Here is a 20,000-nt window from a genome sequence, read left to right as displayed (position 1 = left end):
AAGGATTCTTCCTTCATTTCTGTTTTCCAAAACTTCTGCAGATTTTATGCTTGCCCAATTCTAACCTGGAACCATATAGAGAAAGGGGTTTTGGAGTACAGTAATACTGAACAATTTCAATCTAAGAATTAGAATACAAATAGCTTTTGTATTTGTATAGTTTGAGAAATATTTGAATACTATTATTGCTTTTACCTGATTGTAGGAATGGAAATTCTAAAGGCTGAAAGAATAAGGTTAAAAATTGACTATACTGTAACTTACATACTGGCGATAATGTCTTATGTAAACAGACACCTGACACCTTGAGGAAGAAGAGGAAGGAGAAACAATGAAACTGTTGTTTAAACTTAGAATGTACTAGAAGCCATAGGTGGTGAAGCGAATTGTTAAGTGTTGAACAGGGTTGTGCTTTTCTTAAGCACGTAAGAGTAAATTTAATGTAAATAACCTTCAACTCATATTTCTTTCACTTTTATAAAAAATAAGATTTTGATATTTTCGACAACATTATGATGGATTTCAAGTACAACACATCGTTGCTACTTTTTGGAAAAACTGCTAAGATAGTTTGATAAGAAGATACATAAATAGCCAGTGTCAGAAGTGCAAAGCTATTTGTGATGAATTTTATTTGTTGTTATTCAGCACACAGTTAAGTTTGGGGATCATGGAAGATAATGGACAAAAAAATGGCACTGAGGTCAACATTTCTGTATGTATTTATTTTTTCTGCTCATTTGGAAAAACTGAAAAGATTTATTTGTATACCAATGGCTATTTCTGGCTAATACATACTGTGAATAAATTTTGCTTAGTATTTTATAAATTGCATGTTTTCATATGTACTCTATAATGTTATTAACCTCTAGTAGTTTATTATATTGTACTTAGGGAGTACATTTCAGGATTAGTATTTTGAAATATAAATATAGCTCATTAAAAACGGTAAGTTGGAAATTTAACCTTTGTTTTTACAATAGAAGGAAATTGATTTGCAGAATTTCTTAGGTACTTAGTAGTCTTAAAATCTGCATAAATTTTATACAGTTTTAAAACATTGCGAAAATATTTAGTTTCTGATACCACGTAAATCTAATATTCAACCCAAAATAGGTTCAGGGAGCTTAGTCACAGGGTCATTTAAGCAACATGGGCTGTGATTTGTTGACTGGCTTATAAAATTTTTGAATGTAAATATAATGAGACTACATTTGTGAAAGAACTTAGCCACTTTCTTTTTGATTATTTTTATGAAACAGTAATAGTCTGGAAATCAGGTGATTGGCAGTAATTTGGCCTGGGAGAGGAGTTAGGTGGTAAGAGAAAAATGTTGGTAGGACTGAAATGAAATCTTAAACATGAAATTGTTTAAAGTTTGTTTTTAATTATAATGAGAAAATAAAGATTTTAAAGTGGAGAATCTCTTAATTTTATAAATTGGAGAAGTAGATTATAATGTTTTGGTCAGTTTCATGTGTATGGATTAGCTGTGCATTTATGGTTTGTAATAAGTAAAATAGTTATATCTATATTGCATTTTTTTTTAAGATTTATTTTTTTTTTAATTTATTAATACAAGCACTGGGTACAGTCACAAGCGCGGGAGGGTGAGAGAATTCACCAGAGCCAGAGCGGGGAGCAGAGCAGGCAGAAGGACTGAAGTACACTGCTGAGGGGAGCAGCGGGCGGCAGGAGAGGTCTGCTCACCATGTGGGACCCTCCTCCGGTGGCCAGGGAGCAGCCAGGGATCGAACTGGCGCTGCAGAGGCTGCGGGCAGCTCCGCCACCCAGCGCTCAACCGCTGCGCCACCGGGGAGGCCCCTATATTGCATTTTTATCATCTGAGTATTATACTTAATATTTTGTTGCATTTTACATTTGTACTGCTCTCAGGAGAATTGTAATTTAAATTGTGGTTTGTTACAGGGGATCTAAGATAAACTAATCATTTGCATGCATTTTATATTTCAGCTTTGTATTAGAAAGACAACTCTGTTCTTTATACCTCTGTGTCTCCTTTACATCTCATACGTAGCACTTCACTTCTGAACCTTCTGCTCACTAGATGTGTGTGTGTGTTTTTTTCCCCCCAGACCAAGTACTTTTCTCTGACACCATATATATGGGGTGTCCTATAATGTAAATCAGTTCTGATGCTTTCTATCTGAAGATAGTGTCAAATTCCACAGTTACGGGTTCAGTCCCACAAAATTGCCCATACTGCACTTCAATTGCCGATCACAAGTGGTGGGTCCTCAGGTTACCCCACAACTTCTGCCTACAAATATGAAATTTCCATGACCACCTCTATTTGTTAGAGGAGCTCAGAGAGTTCAGAGAAACACTCATGTTTATCAGTTTTTTAAAGGCCATGAGAAAGGAGACAGATGAATAGCTGGATGAAGGAGTACATAGGATAAGGTCTAGGAGGGTCTTAAGCAAGTGTAGAACCAACCTCTGTCTTCCTGGAGGTGGAGTGTGTCACCTTCCTCCTGTAGATGTGTTCACCTGCTTGGAAGCTCTCCGAGCTCCATACTATTAAGATTTTTATGGAGGCTTCATCATGTAGGCATGATTGATTGCTAATTCCAGTTTTGTCCCTTTTCCCTTTTCAAAAGACTGGAAGGCAAGGCTGAAAATTCTAAGCTTCTAATCATTGCTTTTTCTTATCCAGGATCTCACTCAAAGTGGCCTCTTTAGAACAAGAGAGACTTCTATCACCCAGCTAATGATAAATAATAAAAGTCTCAGGAACCCTATGTCAGGGTCAGAGGCCAAAAAATAAAACAAAAGATTCTCCTAGTGTTCTTATTAACTAGGAAATTATAGTGGTTTCAGGAGTCATATGTCAGGAGTTGGGGACAAACACCGATATATATTTTTTTCTATTATACAGACTTAAAAAATACATTGTGTTAAAAACTGTATTATCAAGGTGAACCTTTATATTGGTGTTGTATATACTTCAAAATAGAAAAGCAAAATAGTAAAAATAGCATATCCTTAGAATCTGACCTTTAAATTTTCATTTGAAAAGAAATTAGAACTTGCTACAACAACAGGTACATTATGGCCTATTTGCACAGGATAAACAAAAGACTTCCTTGAACAGATTTGAAATCATTGCTTGGCATTTTCCAGGAGAATCGGATGTCTGTGCCAAATGTAGGTTGCTGGCAACTTGTTCTCATTTCATACAGAGATAAAGGCCACCATGATATACTAAGGAATTTTACACAAGTATATAATGGGAGCTCAAGAAATTGATCTTTAATTATATAACTTGAAATTTTCAATTAGAAATTTTATCACCTTGAACAAGTCATTTAATTTCTCTGTTCACTACTTTCTTTATTATAAAATGAATGGTTATTGGGGCTTTGGTGGTAGGTGTGGTATATAACATTTGTAGTGGTATGAATCTGTACTCCTATACACAGTGTTTTAAATCACCATATCTCAAACATTATTTAAAAAATGAAAAGATTGAGCTAGTGATTCTTAAAACATCTTTTACCTCTAATGCTGTATTTACTTCATATTAGGATTCTTTTGCTACTGCAGATTTACAAAAAGATACTCATATTTTCTCTCTGAAATTTAAGTGAAATTCTTTTTTTTTAAGATTTATTTATTTATACAAGCACTAGGTACAGTCAGAAGCACGGGAGAGTGAGAGAATTCACCAGAGCCAGAGCAGGGAAAAGAACAGGCAGACTGATGAAATACACTGCTGAGGGGAGCAGCGGGTGTGCAGGAGAGGTCTGCGCGCCATGGGGGACCCTCGCCGGCAGCTGGGGATCGAACAGGCACTGCAGAGGCTGCGGGCAGCTTCGCAGCCCAGCGCTCAACCACTGTGCCGCCAGGGGAGGCCCCTCAAGTGAAATTCTTAAGATCTTTTTTCAATCATTTTATATACACATATATCTTACCATTAAAAATTTTATACTTATATTCACGGTGATGCATAGTTTGTGTTTAGGGACATATTCAGTTGAAGGTCGGAATTGCTAAATTTAGTAAGATAGGCTATATGACTTGGAGGATAAACTCTCTCTGTAACATGGTGTATACTAAATGTATACACTTGTTTATATACTATAAACAAGGTTCATGTTAATAAAATTTAGGGTCAAAGATGGAAAGCATAGACTTGGTGTGAAAAAGGTAACAACCCCAATGGTATAACTCCAGAGAAATCAGCTAGAACCAACATTATGAGGAAAGTCTGGTGATGGATGTTACTACTTAGTATATCCTCAATCTTCAGTTTTTATAAATTACCTTTACTGAGTTGTAATTTATATATAATAAAATATACTCAAATGTGCCATTCAGTAAATTATGATAAATACAGTCGTTTAACCACCACACAATCAAGATATAGAATATATCCATCACCACCAAAAATTCCTTGCTATTCTTTTGCAGTCAGCCCCTAACTGCAACCCTTGACAGAAGACAACTAAGAATTTGCATCTGTCACCGCAAATTAGTTTTGCCTTTTCTAGAATTTCATATCAATGGATTATGTAGTCTATACTAATACAACTAAATCTTTTTGCTCAGTATTTGAGATTCATTGATATTTCATTGTGTATCAGTATTACATTTTTTTTTAAAAGGGCCAAAATGGGAGGGAAGAACACAAGGGAATGTGGTGATGGTTTGTGGGTGATATGATAGCAGGAGAACTATGGGAATTACAATGATGTAAGGAAAAAAATACAAATTTAAAAATAAAGTGAGTTTCTTAGAGTTCATACTGAATTAATGTTAGGGGAAATATAGGAACTCTGAATTTTATCACTGGTGATTTTTATTTATTTTTTAATAAATTTTTTTTTAAGATTTATTTATACAAGCACTGGGTACAGTCAGAAGCATGGGAGGGTGAGAGAATTCACCAGAGCCAGAGCAGGGAGCAGAGCAGGCAGAAGGACCGAAGTACACTGCTGAAGGGAGCAGCGGGCGGCAGGAGAGGTCTGCGCGCCATGCGGGACCCTCCTCCGGTGGCTGGGGAGCAGCCGGGAATCGAACCAGCGCTGCAGAGGCTGTGGGCAGCTTCGCAACCCAGCGCTCAACCGCTGCGCCCCCGGGGAGGCCCACACTGGCGAATTTTAATGGCAGCTTCTTTAAAGCTCCTATATGATAAGAGTCTGTTGCCTTGGCAGATCTTAAGTGAGAGTCTTCCTAGTTCTTGGTATGATGAGTATATTAATTTTGGATTAAATCTTAGACATTTTGAGTCTTATGACACCTTGGTTCTAATTAAATCTTCTATGTCAGTAAATAGCCACTGGGGAGAGTGAAAGGATGCTGCCTCTGTTGGTATTCACCTTTTCTAGGGCAGGAATGGTCTACAAAGCTCTGCCACCAAAGTCTTGGTGACTGCAGCCCCTGGTGGTGGGTATAGGGAAAAACTGCCACTTTATTACTAATGCAAGATGGGGATGGTCAGCAAGGCTTTGTTCCAGAGAGTGCACTAAACTCAGTTGGAAGATTGCTGTCTTGCCATTTCTTTGATTTGAGATAGTGGGTTTTTCTTGGGCTTTTGTTTTTTTTTCAATCTGCCCACTGCCTGTTGGTGGTTCCAAGTTGTAAATTTCCGTGCCTTATGTATCTCATAGGGTGAGATACAGAGGAGGTAAAAATTCTTTGCTGTACCATCACTCAAGATCTGGGGACTCTAACCAGTTTCTCTTATTTTCTTCACTATTCAGTCTTCTTGTGGTTGCTCTGTTGCCTTTAGTTCAAGGCTTATCCCTGCAGTTAGGAGGAAGAATAGGGTGGCATGCACTTTATCGTATCTGAAACCACAAGTCTCTTACTGATTTTTAATATATGTCCTGTGTTTCCCAATTTTATTTACACTGTTTTGTTTTTCAGGCAAATGAAGATAAAACAATGTCTGCCAACCTAAAATACCTTTCCTTGGGAATTTTGGTCTTTCAGACCACCAGTTTGGTTCTAACAATGCGTTATTCTAGGACTTTAAAAGAAGAGGGACCTCGTTATCTATCCTCTACAGCAGTGGTTATTGCTGAACTTTTGAAGATAATGGCCTGCATTTTATTAGTCTACAAAGACAGCAGTAGGTATCTAGGTTTTGTTTTTGATTCATTGCAATTTATTTGTTGTTATTCACATATGACAAATATGTAAATATATGATAGTAACTGCACATTTGAACACTTACATGCATATACTGTGCATGATTTCAAACAAGAGCTGTAGGCCAGAGGTGTGGGGGGTGAGAGGATTCACCAGAGACAGAGTGGGGAACAGAACACGCAGATTGACTGAAATACACCGCTGAGGGGAGCAGCGGGCGAGTAAGGAGAGGTCTGCTGCGCCATGTGGGTTGCTCCCTGGCTGGCGGAGGATTGAACTTGTGCTGCAGTGCTGCGGATAGCCTCATAGGCTGCGTTCTAACCCCTTGCACCACCAGAGAGGCCCTCATTTCGACCTGCTTATTGTAGTTCCAGATTGAGGGTGACTAGATCTTATCCCGGTAGCTCAGGGCACATGACAGGTACCAACTTTGGGCAGGATGCCATTCAACTGTAGGGCCCACTAAAACCCACCCACACTCACTCAGACTGGGGGCAACAGACATGTCTTTAAACCTAACATGCACACCTTCGGGTGTGGGAGAAAACCTGCACTGAATGAGAGAACATGCAGGGGAAAATTTGCCAATTCCACATAGATGGTGCTTCTGACTGGAAATTTTTTTTTAATTTCACCAGTCTCAGATTGGCAAAAATAAAAAGTCTGACAATGTCAGGAATTGACAAAGAGCATGAAACAAGATTCCCTAAACAACTAATGAGAAAAATATAGCATTGATTAATTTTCAATTAAATATATTTTAATGAGCTGATATTTGAGGGTTTTTTTTAACTAAAATTAAGAAAAAATATTTTATGTAAATTTTTTACTATTAGGGTAAGGAAAGGATAAATATGAGGTAGCAAGTTTTTAAGTTTTTTTCATTTAAAAAGTTTTCGTAATCAAAGTTTTCCAGTTTTATGTTGGGAGAGAATAAGCATCTTTAGGGCCTCCCAGGTGGCGCAGCGGTTGAGCGCTGGGTTGCGAAGCTGCCCGCGGCCTCTGCGGCGCCGGTTCGATCCCCGGCTGCTCCCCGGCCACCAGAGGAGGGTCCCACATGGCGCGCAGACCTCTCCTGCCGCCCGCTGCTCCCCTCAGCAGTGTACTTCGGTCTTTCTGCCTGCTCTGCTCCCCGCTCTGGCTCTGGTGAATTCTCTCACCCTCCCGTGCTTCTGAATGTACCCAGTGCATGTATAAACAAAACAAACAAACAAATTAAAAAAAAAAAAAAACATCTTTAAAGGGTAATTACTGGTAAGGTAGTAGGCTTGCACAGAATTTCTCCTTCCTCCAGAGGTCTGTGTATTTAAAGTTCTCTTTAACACTTTTGTTAGAGGTTCGTTAACTCAAAATACCATTTTCAGCCCCTTTTTTTCCTCTAAAGTGGAGGTTATATAAAAAACCTCGATTCCCCAGTCATCTGCAGCAAGGGGTGCTATGCAACACAATCCTGGTAATTAAGAGTGGAGAACGTACCTGCTATGGCATTTTTTCCTCTGCTTTCCTGCTACCTAGAATGAGAACCAGTGGGTAACAGTCATTCGGTGACCTTGTTACAATAATAATGTAGACAACAGATGAAAAGCATGAAGGTAAAAAGCCAGTATCTAAAGAGCGAGCTTCATTCCTGATGTACTGTTGTAGCAACTTTGGACCTGAATTCATGATATTTGAGACAACTCTGTGGGGTTGAGTCAGTGTTGGTTGGTTTTCTATTTATAGCCAAACCTACTCCCTTACTGATTTACCTCCTTTTTATGATTAAAACCCTAACAATTAATTGGTATGACTGGTGATAAAATGAGGTGCACAAAATAAAAGTTGTTATAAAGTAAGAATACTGGGTTAACAAATTAATACTTTGAGTTTCTGGTTATTATAAGCACATATATGTGTGCACATGTATATGTAAAGTATGTATATAATCAATTTTATTGTATTTCCCAATGAAAGAATATAAGGATAATGTACTTGTTAATATGCTGCCTTATACTATTTAACGTTTAGCATCATTAGTGTCATTTAGCTACCATTTAGCATCATTAAAGGCATATTTTATTTTTTTTTTTTTTTTTTTTTTTTTTTTTTTTTAAATATTGAATTTTATTTTTATATTCCCCCATACAATTGCAAACGCCCCATTCTGACCCCAATCCTTTCCCTCCCGCCCCCAGCCCCCAAAAGTGTCTCTGGTTCATAGTTTTTTGTTGATTTTGATTTTCACTTTCTTATATTCATTTTCCTGGTCCCTTATTTAAGTTTTCTAGATTCCTGCTATGAGTGAGACCATCCGGTATTTTTCTTTTTCTTTTTGGCTTATTTCGCTGAGCATGATCCCTTCCAGTGCCATCCATGTTGCTGCAAATTGCATGTGTTTATCTTTTTTGAATGCTGAGTAATATTCCATGGTATATATGTACCACATCTTCTTGATCCAGTCATCTATTTTTGGGCATTTGGGCTGTTTCCAAAGCTTAGCTATTGTAAACAGTGCTGCTATAAACATAGGAGTGCAGGTGCTCTTTGGAATTGATGTTTCTGTGTCCTTTGGGTAAATACCTAGGAGTGGAATTGCTGGATCATATGGAAGCTCTATGTTTAGTAGGTCCAGAAATCTCCACACAGCTCTCCATAGTGGTTGGACCAGTTTGCACTCCCACCAACAGTGCACAAGAGTTCCTTTTTCTCCACATCCTCGCCAACATTTGTTGTTGCTAGTTTTTTTAATATGTGCCATTCTCACTGGTGTGAGATGGTATCTCATGGTAGTTTTGATTTGCATTTCCCTGATTACAAGTGATGTTGAACATTTTTTCATATGTCTGTTGGCCATTTGCATTTCCTCTTCAGAGAAGTTTCTTTTTAGCTCTTCTGCCCATTTTTTGACTGGATTATTTTCTTTGTTGTTGCTGAGTCTCATCAGCTCTTTGCAGATTTTTGTGATCAGTCTAAAGGCATATTTTAGACATAAAAGTACCTTAACATGTAGCCCAATATCCTTAAAAGTGAGAAAACTGCAGCCTGAGAGAAGGTATGTAGCTTATTAGTTATTTAATTATTGATTTTTGCCTATTTTCATGTTTTTTTTTCTAGAATGTAGTCTAAGAGCATTGAATCGAATACTACATGATGAAATTCTTAATAAGCCTATGGAAACCCTTAAACTTGCTATTCCTTCAGGAATATATACTCTTCAGAATAATTTACTGTATGTGGCATTGTCAAATCTAGATGCAGCTACTTATCAGGTACTTAAAATACATTTCTGGTAGTCCTTTTAAGAAACAAACATACACTAATACTAACTGTTTTCTTTTTCAGGTCACATATCAGTTGAAAATTCTTACTACAGCATTGTTTTCTGTGTCTATGCTTAGTAAAAAATTAGGTGTGTACCAGTGGCTTTCCCTAGTGATTTTGATGGCAGGAGTTGCTTTTGTACAGGTAATTATTTAAGTATATTTTTCATTTTTATCACAAATTTAAAACCTTATTTGAGTATGGAGACTATGGTTCTATTATTTATTGAAACAAATAAATGCTTAATCTCCCCCAGTGACATATTTTTTGAGAGCTTCCTTTTAGTAGTATACTGCATTGGGATTTAATTGATGTAAGTAAATAAAAATCATATCTTCTGATATAAACCTGATTTTTACTGGATACCTGGAGCATTTGACATTATTTATCATTTCCTTTTTATGTTCTGTCACCTTCCCTGATGCTGTTTTTTCCTGGTCTTTCCCATATCTTGATGATGATTTCTTACTGGTTTCTTAAGCCTTTCTGATAGTGGGGTTACTGGTAGGCTTGTTATTTCTTTTAAATGAGTTCCTTACCTTTGGAGATTTCATCCATTCTGGAAGTTATTATTAACACTATTTGCTGGTGGTTCTTTGGTCTGTCCGTGTCATCAACTCTGCCTATTCCTGTGGTTTCAGATTTGTGTAGCCAAGACTGTTGGACAGCTTTGCTTGGTTGCTCAATAGGTGTATAAACTCATCATTTCCAAAAGTAAACTTTACCTTTTCCTATTAAACCTGTTCTTGTTTCTGTTTTTTTTTTTTCAGTCATTATTTACTCAGCTTGGACAGTTGTCCTAGACTCTTCCTTCTGCTTCCTACATTTAATTACTAAGCCTATCCTGGTTCTGTTTTTTAATACTTTTTTCTGCCCACTTCTATTGTTACTACCACAGTTCATGCCTCCTTTGTTTCTAACATTATCTTTTGCCTCCTGATTTTTTGTTTACTTCAGTCTTACCCATCTCCCCAAATTTTGCTTCCGATTAGTCACCAATGTCATCTATTGAAAAATACATCCTATCATGTCAATCCTGCCAACCTTAGAGACACCCTATGACTTTCTCTAGTGTGTGGTATGTATAACTTGCATAAGTATTTTTGATAGTTACTTATTTATACTAGAAAACCATAAATGTTATGTCAAGCCCTTATTTTCACAGCTGTTGCTTAGGATAAGCTGAAGTAGGTATTAAATTTTAAAAATGAGGTATTTCAAATTAAAATATCAGTTAACTAGGGCCTCCCTGGTGGCCCAGTGGGTTGAGTGCAATACTGTGAAGCTGTCTGCAGCCTCTGCAGTATGGGTTTGATTCCCGGCTGGCCAGGGAGATACCCACATGGTGCGGCAGAACTCCTGTCTCACCTGCTGCTTCCCTCAGCAGTGTTTTCAGTTCGTCTGCCTGTTCTTCTCCCGCTCTGTCTCTGGTGAATTCTCTCACCCTCCCATGCCTTTTGCCTGTACTCCAGTTCTTGGATAAATAAATAAATCTTAGAAAAAAAATCAGTTAACTAGTAGTTCAGACTTGACAAAAACTGTGAAGAAAGTCAAATAACTGTTTTGAGGAACACTGATCTACACAGTTAACGCCAGAGTAGTTGATCATGATATCATATTAATGTTCCATGATGTATTTCTACACTCCAGACTCATTTTTGCTGCTGTACCCTTCTGTACATTCTGAATTTCTACAGCTGAACTGCTTGTAAAGGCTGATAACTGCATCTGTGCATTGATTCATTCTCTTTCTCTCTTTTAGAGTATTTGTGGAAATTATGAGTTGTAAAAGTAATTATCACTGTGGGGAAAAATGATTCTAAGGTTTTCTCTCAGGAATTGCTATTCCCAAGAATGGTATTAGTTTCATTTTTACCTTAAAGGTCTGAAGGTGGGCTCTAAACATGCACTTTGCAAAATATAATAGGAATTTAACTTCAGGGTTTTTTTTCTTTTTTCTTCAGTGGCCCTCAGATTCTCAAGAACTTGATTCTAAGGAACATTCAGCTGGCTCTCAATTTGTAGGCCTCATGGCAGTTCTCACAGCATGTTTTTCAAGTGGCTTTGCTGGGGTTTACTTTGAGAAAATCTTAAAAGAAACCAAACAATCAGTGTGGATAAGAAATATTCAACTTGGTAAGTTTTAAATGTTTTCTAATAATTATTTTTAAAGTGATTCATATTGTTCTATAATTCTTTAATAAATTCTGATCTAACTATCTGGCAAGGTTTTTGCTTTAAAAAATTATGTTTTAAATGAGTACATTTTATTTAATAATATGAAATTTTAGGTTTGTGACATAGTATGTAAGCATTGTTTCTGTCCTCATCATTTGGAGTCTTAGTAACTGGTTGCTACATTTTGGAAGATGTTATAGATAACATATATTTTGCTCCTTGGAGAAGGAGATTAAGATACTAGCAATTTTTTTTTCAATTACATGATACAATCTTACCAACTGTAGTCACCGTGTTATATATCAAATCACCAAGATGTACACTTTAAATGCCTTACAGTTCTGTCACTTATACCTCAATGAAGCTAAAAAGATTAAGATATTTAAATGGAGGAATTTCAAAGCAATGCACCTTTCATCTTTAAAATCTTGATATACTTTTTTATGTTTATGTTGTTTAAGTAATGTATCCTCTTTCTAATTGAAGGTAAAGAGAAAGAAAAAAAGTCCCATACAATGAAGAATTGCCTTTGAAACAAATATTAAACTATTTTTAGGCAATACTGTTATAGAGATTCCAGTATTTACTATTCTTGAATATATATATATATTTTGGAAAATGTGTGAAAAGCAGCTCAATTGCAAATTGACACATTCTATTTTAAGCCTCTGTACTTGTAACTTTGGAGGTCATTTTTATAGTCACTTTTTTTATAGCCATGTCAACTTAAAAGATACAGGTTTTTTCTGCTGCCCGCAAGTAGAATGTTTCTATTTGGTAGGTATTTTTGGGGTCTGGGAACACCATTAGCATCAATTCATATGGAAAAATTTTTGAACATTCCCCGACCCAAAAAATAGCCTAATAAATCAGACCAAACTAGAAACTTCTGCTTCCAGAAAGTGGGTGGGGGCAAGGGAGAAAGTATGGGGCACACCTGTATACCATCTCTCTCTTGATGGGAAAAGACCCTTCAAGGTCTACACAGTGAATTGTCTGTACCCTAATGGCCAGTATTTTTAAAACAAAACATCTCAAACAAACCTTCCACATTTTATAACAATCATCTTTCCAATTGTTTTCAAATAGACTGACCCTCCACTTTATTACTTAGGATTATTTAAGTTTCAGTGCAATATTTGCATAAATGTCATTTTTTTAAACATTCAAGGTAATTATTTTTAAATGCAAATTAGCTTCCTTTTGTTCAGTTTGTCTACAAGGCAAGTTTACAGTCTTGAAAAATATTAACCAACTTAATTCACCATAATTTCAGAAAGAGTGTGCCTGTGGTACAGTGTTAAGAACACCTAGCTTTATAGTCAAACTGTTCAAAATCTGACTCCATCACTATCTCCTGTGTGGGTTTAGGGAAGTTACTTAATATGTTCGTAGCTATAGTAATTATTTCATGTTACTATGAGGTTTAAATGAGAAATATTTAAAAATTGTTAAATATTTAGAATATAGTATCTTGCATATAGTAAGTACTAATATGAGCTATTTATAAAAACATGAAAATATTAGAAAGGAAAGAAAGATTTTTTTTTTTTAAAGATTTATTTATTTATACAAGCACTGGGTACAGTCAGAAGCGCTGGAGGGTGGGAGAATTCACCAGAGCCAGAGCTGGGAACAGGACAGGCAGACTGGCAAAATACACTGCTGAGGGCAACAGCGGGCGTGGCAGGAGAGGTCTGTATGCCATGTGGGACCCTCGTCCGGTGGCCAGGGATAGAACCGGTGCTGCAGAGGCTGCAGCAGCTTCGCAACCCAGCGCTCAACCGCTGCGCCACCAGGGAGGCCGGGGAAAGAAAGATTTAAGGCTAGTGTGAGTTCCCCAAATTTTCTTGAATTACGAGATAAAAATGAAAGATGTCAGAATTGATTCTGTGGTCCTTCATAGTATAATCTTATAGTAAGATACTCAAAGTTTTGAAAAGGATGAGTAAACAAGTTATAAATCAAAATTATGAATCTGAACTTACAATGTATATAAGCATATTAAAAATTGATAAGATTAGCAAATGATAAGATTAAAGTTAGTAAGAGACTGGAGAACTAGGAACTGTTATTACCTATAGTTGTTAGAGATATAGATTGATATAGCCTTATTGGATCTCAGTTTGGGAACATTTCTCAAAATTTTCTTTGATGCAAAAAAAATCCATATCTGCATCAGAATTTATCCTATCCATGAATCCACAGATAAATCTCATGCACAAGAATACAAAGATTGATGTACAAGGTTACACACTGCAGCACTGGTTACAATTATAAAAAATAGAAACATTTAGAACACTGGTTAAATAAGTTATCAATGTAATTAAGTAGTATGGTGGTTAAAATCATGGACTCTGGAACCACATCGCCTGGATTTAGATTAAGAAGTCAGTCGCTTAGCAGTCATGAACTCGGGCAAGTTTATTTAATCTGTTTGTGTTTCAGTCTCTTTTATCTATAAAATGGGCAGAAAAGTATCTACCTCATGGGGTTGTTGTGAGTTTATATCCCTAAAGCACTTAGAGTAATTAGTGGCACATGATCTTTTCCAGTTAATTGTGATTCATACAGTGGAATATTGGGCAAGGGATAGAATGCAGTAGATAGAATGCAGTAGATCTGTACACACTGACATGTCTCATACAGTCTTTTGTAATTATCAAGTATTATTTTTATAATTAAACCAATACTCTCAGAAGTATTTATTTTTGTAATTTTGTATTACATACATATTCATATTCAAAGACATATTGAAATGATAGAATTAGCATAAATGAGTTTGATCCCCGACCTGAGCTTGACCCCCTGCCGGGGAGCTACCCCCTTATATAATGCAACAGACCTCTCCTGTCTCACCCGCTGCTTCCCTCAGCAGAGTATTTCAGTGCATGTGCCTGTTCTGCTCCCCACTGTGTCTCTGGTGAATCCTCTCACTCCCTGCACCTCTGGCCTACACCCCACTTTTTCTATAAATAAAAAAATATTTAAAAAATAAATGAATTTTTAGGAAGAACTTTTCATATCCCTTTCAGTGCTTTTCTGTTATCAAATATTTGATTAATTATGACCGTATAAAAATTGCTTTCCATGCACTTTTTAAAAATTTATTTATGCATACAAGAACTGGGATACAGGCCAGAGGTGTGGGGAGGTTGAGAGGATTCACCAGAGACAGAGTGGGAAACAGAACAGGCAATTGACTGAAATACACTGCTGAGGGGAGCAGCGGGCGAGACAAGAGAGGTCTGCTGCACCATGTGGGTTAGCTCTCTGGCAGGGAGTTGAACTCATGCTGTAGTTGCTGCAGGACAGTGCTGTGACTTAACCCCATGTACCACCAGGGAAGTCTCCTCTTGCACTTTTTTTAACTACATATCTTACCAGAGACTATCCCTAAGAGGTGGTCCCTGTACACATTCCCTATCTTCATAATTTAGGATTGCTCCTAAAAACCTTTCAATTCAACAGTCATACCATTCAGCAGTAAAGATGACAATTTCTGCTGACCCTGAGCTGACTTTTCCTGATAGTGAGACTTCAGTAATGAAAATTTTTGCCTATCACTATTTCTTAGATGATTTTTTGGATATTGTTTGTACTTGCAAAAACTTCTTAATAAGGAAAAAAGACTATGCCACATACCTGAGCTTTTATATCTGCATGTATAATGTGAATATATGAAAATCTAGATGTAGCAATAGGAAGATACAAGATCCAGGAAAATATGCCAAAAGTTGAGCATTTTATAAATATTTGAATGGGACAGCCATATAGACATGTACTTTATTCATTATATTTTTTTAATGTTCCAAAGTTGGTAAACTCTACCCTTTTTTATATTATTGTATCTTATCACCATCATATAGTACTAAGTACACTTTTGGTAATAAAAATAAAATAATTTAAAAGTAGTCAAATTTTATCAAAAAGGAAAGATTAAATTATTTGGAATGTCAGTGGAAAAGTATTGCTCCAGGCAAAATGACACATACTGTTTTTTTCTAGGTTTCTTTGGTAGTTTATTTGGATTGATGGGTGTATACATTTATGATGGAGAATTGGTATCAAAGAATGGATTTTTTCAGGGATATAACCAACTGACCTGGATAGTTGTTATTCTTCAGGTAAAGCATTTAAAATCTTTTATTTAATGCTAATAAACAATTTTGATACGGTAAATCAAAGCAGTTACTAATGTACTAATGCAGGGGGGGTGCTCTTCTGTTAGTGTTCTCATTATACTTAGTTTATTTAAGGGTGTTAAAATAGAACTGTTTTTAATGCCACAATGAAAACTCCTTGAGAAGGGGTCATGCATGAACTTTGTGGTATTTAAATTTAATTTATAATAAAATGAATTTAAAGAGTAAAAGCTGAAGTTGAAGCTGAGGGAAAAATAGAACTTTTGAGTTTATACAATTGCTATTGTACAGGTACTCTATGGTCAGCCTGTTAAGACTCAAGAAGCAGATCTAGTTATTTAATCTGTTAAGTAGTTCATCGTCTCTTGTTGTACCTACATACTGAAATATTCCTGTCAAAATGCCTTTGTTTATAATTTGAAATTGTCCAAGTCTTGAGTAATTTCTTTTTTAAAAAGTACTTACTGAGTATTCTGGAGGACATAAAAATTAAGATACAAATCACTGACCTCACAAAGTCTTTCTCCGGAGGTATTTGAAGGTTTAAGGAACGAAGGTATCCTTGTGAAAGGTGGGTGAAAATGACAAGGGAATGGTTGTATTTTGAAAACATGATGGATATTTCTGTTTTTAAATGGGAGAAAAGGAGATAAGGATAAGTGAAAACTCAGGGGAAAATTGATGAAGAGATAGATAAATTATAGGGAAGTATGCTGTTTTTTTATATAACCAGAGGGAAGTCCTTTTCCCTTAAGAAGGAGCTAAAGACTGAGTAAAATAAAAATGGTTTGGCAAGTGGTATGAGACATTCAGCAGGGAATAAACAGATGAAAGAGACTATTAACAACTATTGGTACTCAAACATCAATTTGTAATGAGTTCAATTGATGTAATGCCTGGCTTTCTGTTGTTAAGGTAGCTGATAAATAAGGTTTGGCACAAAACACAAAACTATGAGGTATGGCAAAACCTTTAATTTGTCACAATATGGAATTTGAGAATGATTTGGTGGAAAATTACTTTTACACTTAAAGAACAATTAAAATTGTGCTTCAGGAAAAGTAATCTGGTAGCAATAAAAGGTGGATTAAAATGGGGAGAAACTAGAGGAAGAAAGAAAAGTTAGGAAGCTATTGACAGACTCGTAAAATACTTTTCAAATTATACTTTGACTCAGAAGTGAAAATACTAATCAGAGTGACCAATTTTAACACATCTGTCTAAACAAGTGATTTTACTAGATTGGATAAAGATGTTTTATTCATAATATGGTCAAATTCCATTATAATAATTGCAGATTGTACTAGTAGTTACTTTTGCAGTAAGAGAGCTACTGAGCAAAACTTATAGGTATATTGATTATAGGTGATGCTGAATAAAAATCACTATAACAGGGTTAAATTTATAGGAAAAAAGCCTAAAAGCTTTGTTGAGTAGTAAGATTGCTTTTAATATATATATGTCTGGTTTTTAAAATAATCTTTTAAAACTTCTACAGGCACTTGGAGGCCTTGTAATAGCTGCTGTTATTAAATATGCAGATAATATCTTAAAAGGATTTGCAACCTCTTTATCCATAATATTATCAACACTGATATCCTATTTTTGGCTACAAGATTTTGTGCCAACCAGGTAATTTCTTCTCTTCTATTTCTTTAAATTCAAAAGTAAAAATTCTTCATAAAATCTGATCTGAAATTTTTTGTTCTATTACAACTTCTGAAGACTCATGAAAATACAGTAAAAGATCCATATAACTTTTTTTTTTTTTTGGAGATTACAAACAACCACATGAAAGAATCTTCCACTTGAAAGTTTTTAAATATAAATTTGTCTGGACAGAATTTCCCCAGTGCATCTGAGGGGGTAAAAATGTCATATGGTGACATTTTTAAATGCAGAATTTATATAGCTAAAGCAGAAAAGTGTGTGACATTCTCGAAGAAGATAGTTTATATATTTAGAAGGTACCTTGTGAAAAAACCTTAGGAGGTAGTGGCAGGAAAATGAGTGGAAAGGAACTGAGAGAGGAATGACGGGTAAGGCAGGAGACGTGCCTGTAGGGTCATGGAGGCCACAGGAGGAGAGTTAAGAAGAATGAAATGTAAGGATTACTTGCGTAAATGACACTGAAGATCCAGTTATTTTTATAATTATTAATTTACAGCCCTAGAGTAATGAGATTTATTTTAATGGAGTCCAGGATACTATTCTGGTTTTCATCCAACTTCATTTCCCTCCTCATCTTCTCAAAATCTGAACTTTGCAGTCTCCCAAGGCTCTGTCCTTTATCTGCTGCTCTCACTACCTCGTGAATGCTAGTCTCTTGACTTTAAATACCATTATATGATAATCAATCTCAAATTTAAAATTGAATTCCAGGCTTGTGTATTAAATGCCTGTTTGACATTTTCACTCAAATGCCTGCCAGATAATTCATTCCCTCCATCCCTATCAAGGTTTCCCAGTTTAGTAAATAGCAGCACCTCCATTCCTCCAGTTGCTGAGACTGAAATCCTCCTTGACTTAGAAAGTTTAATCTTAGAGAAGGTGGAGTCTGTAAGTATAGATATAGTTAGATGTATGTAGGAAAAAGTTATAATAAAAAGAAGTTCTTTATTTTCTGAAGGAAGTAAAGTCATCCGGCTTCTCTTTATCCTTCTCTTACATATCATTGTAACCCAGAAACAAATCTTGTCAACTCTTCCTTTTTATTTTTATTTATTTATTTTAAAACAGGTGCCATCACATTTTTTTTTTTAATGGTTTCCTTTTTTTAAGATTTATTTATACAAGCACTGGGTACAGTCAGAAGCGCGGGAGGGTGAGAGAATTCACCAGAGCCAGAGCGGGGAACAGAACAGGCAGACTGACGAAGTACACTGCTGAGGGGAGCAGCGGGTGGCAGGAGAGGTCTGCGCGCCATGTGAGACCCTCGCCCGGTGGGCAGGGATCGAGCCGGCGCTGCAGAGACTGCAGGCAGCTTTGCAACCCAGCACTCAACCGCTGCGCCATCGGGGAGGCCCATCAACTCTTCCCTTTTTAAGATCGCCACAATTTGACCATTTCTTATAACCTGAACTGTGCCAACCTTGGTCAGGTCACCCAAATCCTGGGGATTAAGGAAATAATCCTAACTTGTCTCCTTGCTTCTTCTCATCTTGTGCCCCTCAGTTTTTCTCCACTCAGCAACCAGAATGATTCTTTTCATTCCAAATCAGTTCATATCACTATTCCATTCAAAGGCCTTCTAATTATTTCCTGTGTCACTCAGAAGTTTTCATTATCATGGCCTATTTGATTTGGTAGCTCTCTGCTACCTATATGTCCTCATCTGATACTACCTTCCTCTTGTGAATTTTTTTTTCTTTTTAGCTACAATGACATCTTTTTTATGTGCTTTGACTTACTCTTCTTGGAATACTCATCCCCTCATATTCACATGGCATAATCCCTCACTTCCTTATGTCTTGGCTCAAATGTCACTTTCTCTAGTGATCAGCCTAAATAAAAGAGCACCCCTTCCATTCCAAATTCTTTTTTTTTTTTTTTTAATTTTCTAGAGGCATGTCTTATTTATTTATTTATTATTTGTTTGTTTGGTTTATACATGCACTGGGTACAGTCAGAAGCGCGGGAGGGTGAGAGAATTCACCAGAGCCAGAGCAGGGAGCAGAGCAGGCAGAAGGACCGAAGTACACTGCTGAGGGGAGCAGCGGGCAGCAGGAGAGGTCTGCGCACCATGTGGGACCCTCCTCCGGTGGCCGGGGAGCAGCTGGGGATCGAACCGGCGCCGCAGAGGCCGGGGGCAGCTTCGCAACCCAGCGCTCAACCGCTGCGCCACCGGGGAGGCCCCCATTCCAAATTCTTTTTCCTTTTCATTAAGTAAGCAAAGAGGTACTCAGTATATTTGGTGAATGAAAATTTTTGTACAGCTAGTAAAATTCATTTTGTGTTACTGAGAGTGAGGTAGGATTATGGTTGGAATTTGGCTGTAGAAAAATACAATATTTTCTTTATATTTCTATAATGAATATTTGTGGTTTGATTTTTCTCTCTGTCAACCTGGATAATAGGTCTGGGACATGCATGCATGTTATTTTTCTGAAGCATGAATTTAGAAGTGTTTCTTTTTTTTTAACTTTGGGAATTAGTTATTTAGATAGCAAGATCAGTGAAACAATTACTGATTACATCTTAAATTGAGTATTAGAAGTAATAAGAGTATTCCTACTCCTGTTCCATACTGGGGAAGTTACG

At 36.6% G+C, this 20,000-nt stretch overlaps 2 protein-coding genes across 4 annotated transcripts in view; both read left to right on the top strand.

Moving 5' to 3' along the window:
* EXTL2 (exostosin like glycosyltransferase 2) overlaps nucleotides 1-20,000 on the top strand; it is a 140,264-nt gene that overhangs the window by 40,165 nt on the left and 80,099 nt on the right. The window lies entirely within an intron of this gene.
* Nucleotides 122-17,394, top strand: LOC119236164 (UDP-N-acetylglucosamine transporter-like). The gene is made up of 7 exons (XM_037499841.2): nucleotides 122-715; nucleotides 5,893-6,097; nucleotides 9,211-9,365; nucleotides 9,439-9,561; nucleotides 11,382-11,553; nucleotides 15,604-15,722; nucleotides 17,239-17,394. Exons 1-7 carry the CDS (start codon nucleotides 671-673, stop codon nucleotides 17,374-17,376), a joined length of 957 nt encoding a protein of 318 aa, XP_037355738.1. The 5' UTR covers nucleotides 122-670; the 3' UTR covers nucleotides 17,377-17,394.

The sequence above is a fragment of the Talpa occidentalis genome, unplaced genomic scaffold (genome assembly GCF_014898055.3).
Source record: "Talpa occidentalis isolate TD23 unplaced genomic scaffold, MPIMG_talOcc4v2.1 talOcc4.9, whole genome shotgun sequence".
NCBI classification, from domain to species: domain Eukaryota; kingdom Metazoa; phylum Chordata; class Mammalia; order Eulipotyphla; family Talpidae; genus Talpa; species Talpa occidentalis.
The sequence above is the reverse complement of the archived record's forward strand: the minus strand, read 5'-3'. Positions and strand labels throughout refer to the sequence as shown.

What these genes read in the sequence shown, in the direction of transcription:
- LOC119236164 (XM_037499841.2), top strand. Translation starts at nt 671, where the DNA reads ATGGAAGATAATGGACAAAAAAATGGCACTGAGGTCAACATTTCT. An exon ending in ATTAGTCTACAAAGACAGCA is followed by an intron (nt 6,098 to 9,210) that starts GTAGGTATCTAG and finishes TTTTTTTTCTAG; the next exon opens with AATGTAGTCTAAGAGCATTG. An exon ending in TAGATGCAGCTACTTATCAG is followed by an intron (nt 9,366 to 9,438) that starts GTACTTAAAATA and finishes TTTCTTTTTCAG; the next exon opens with GTCACATATCAGTTGAAAAT.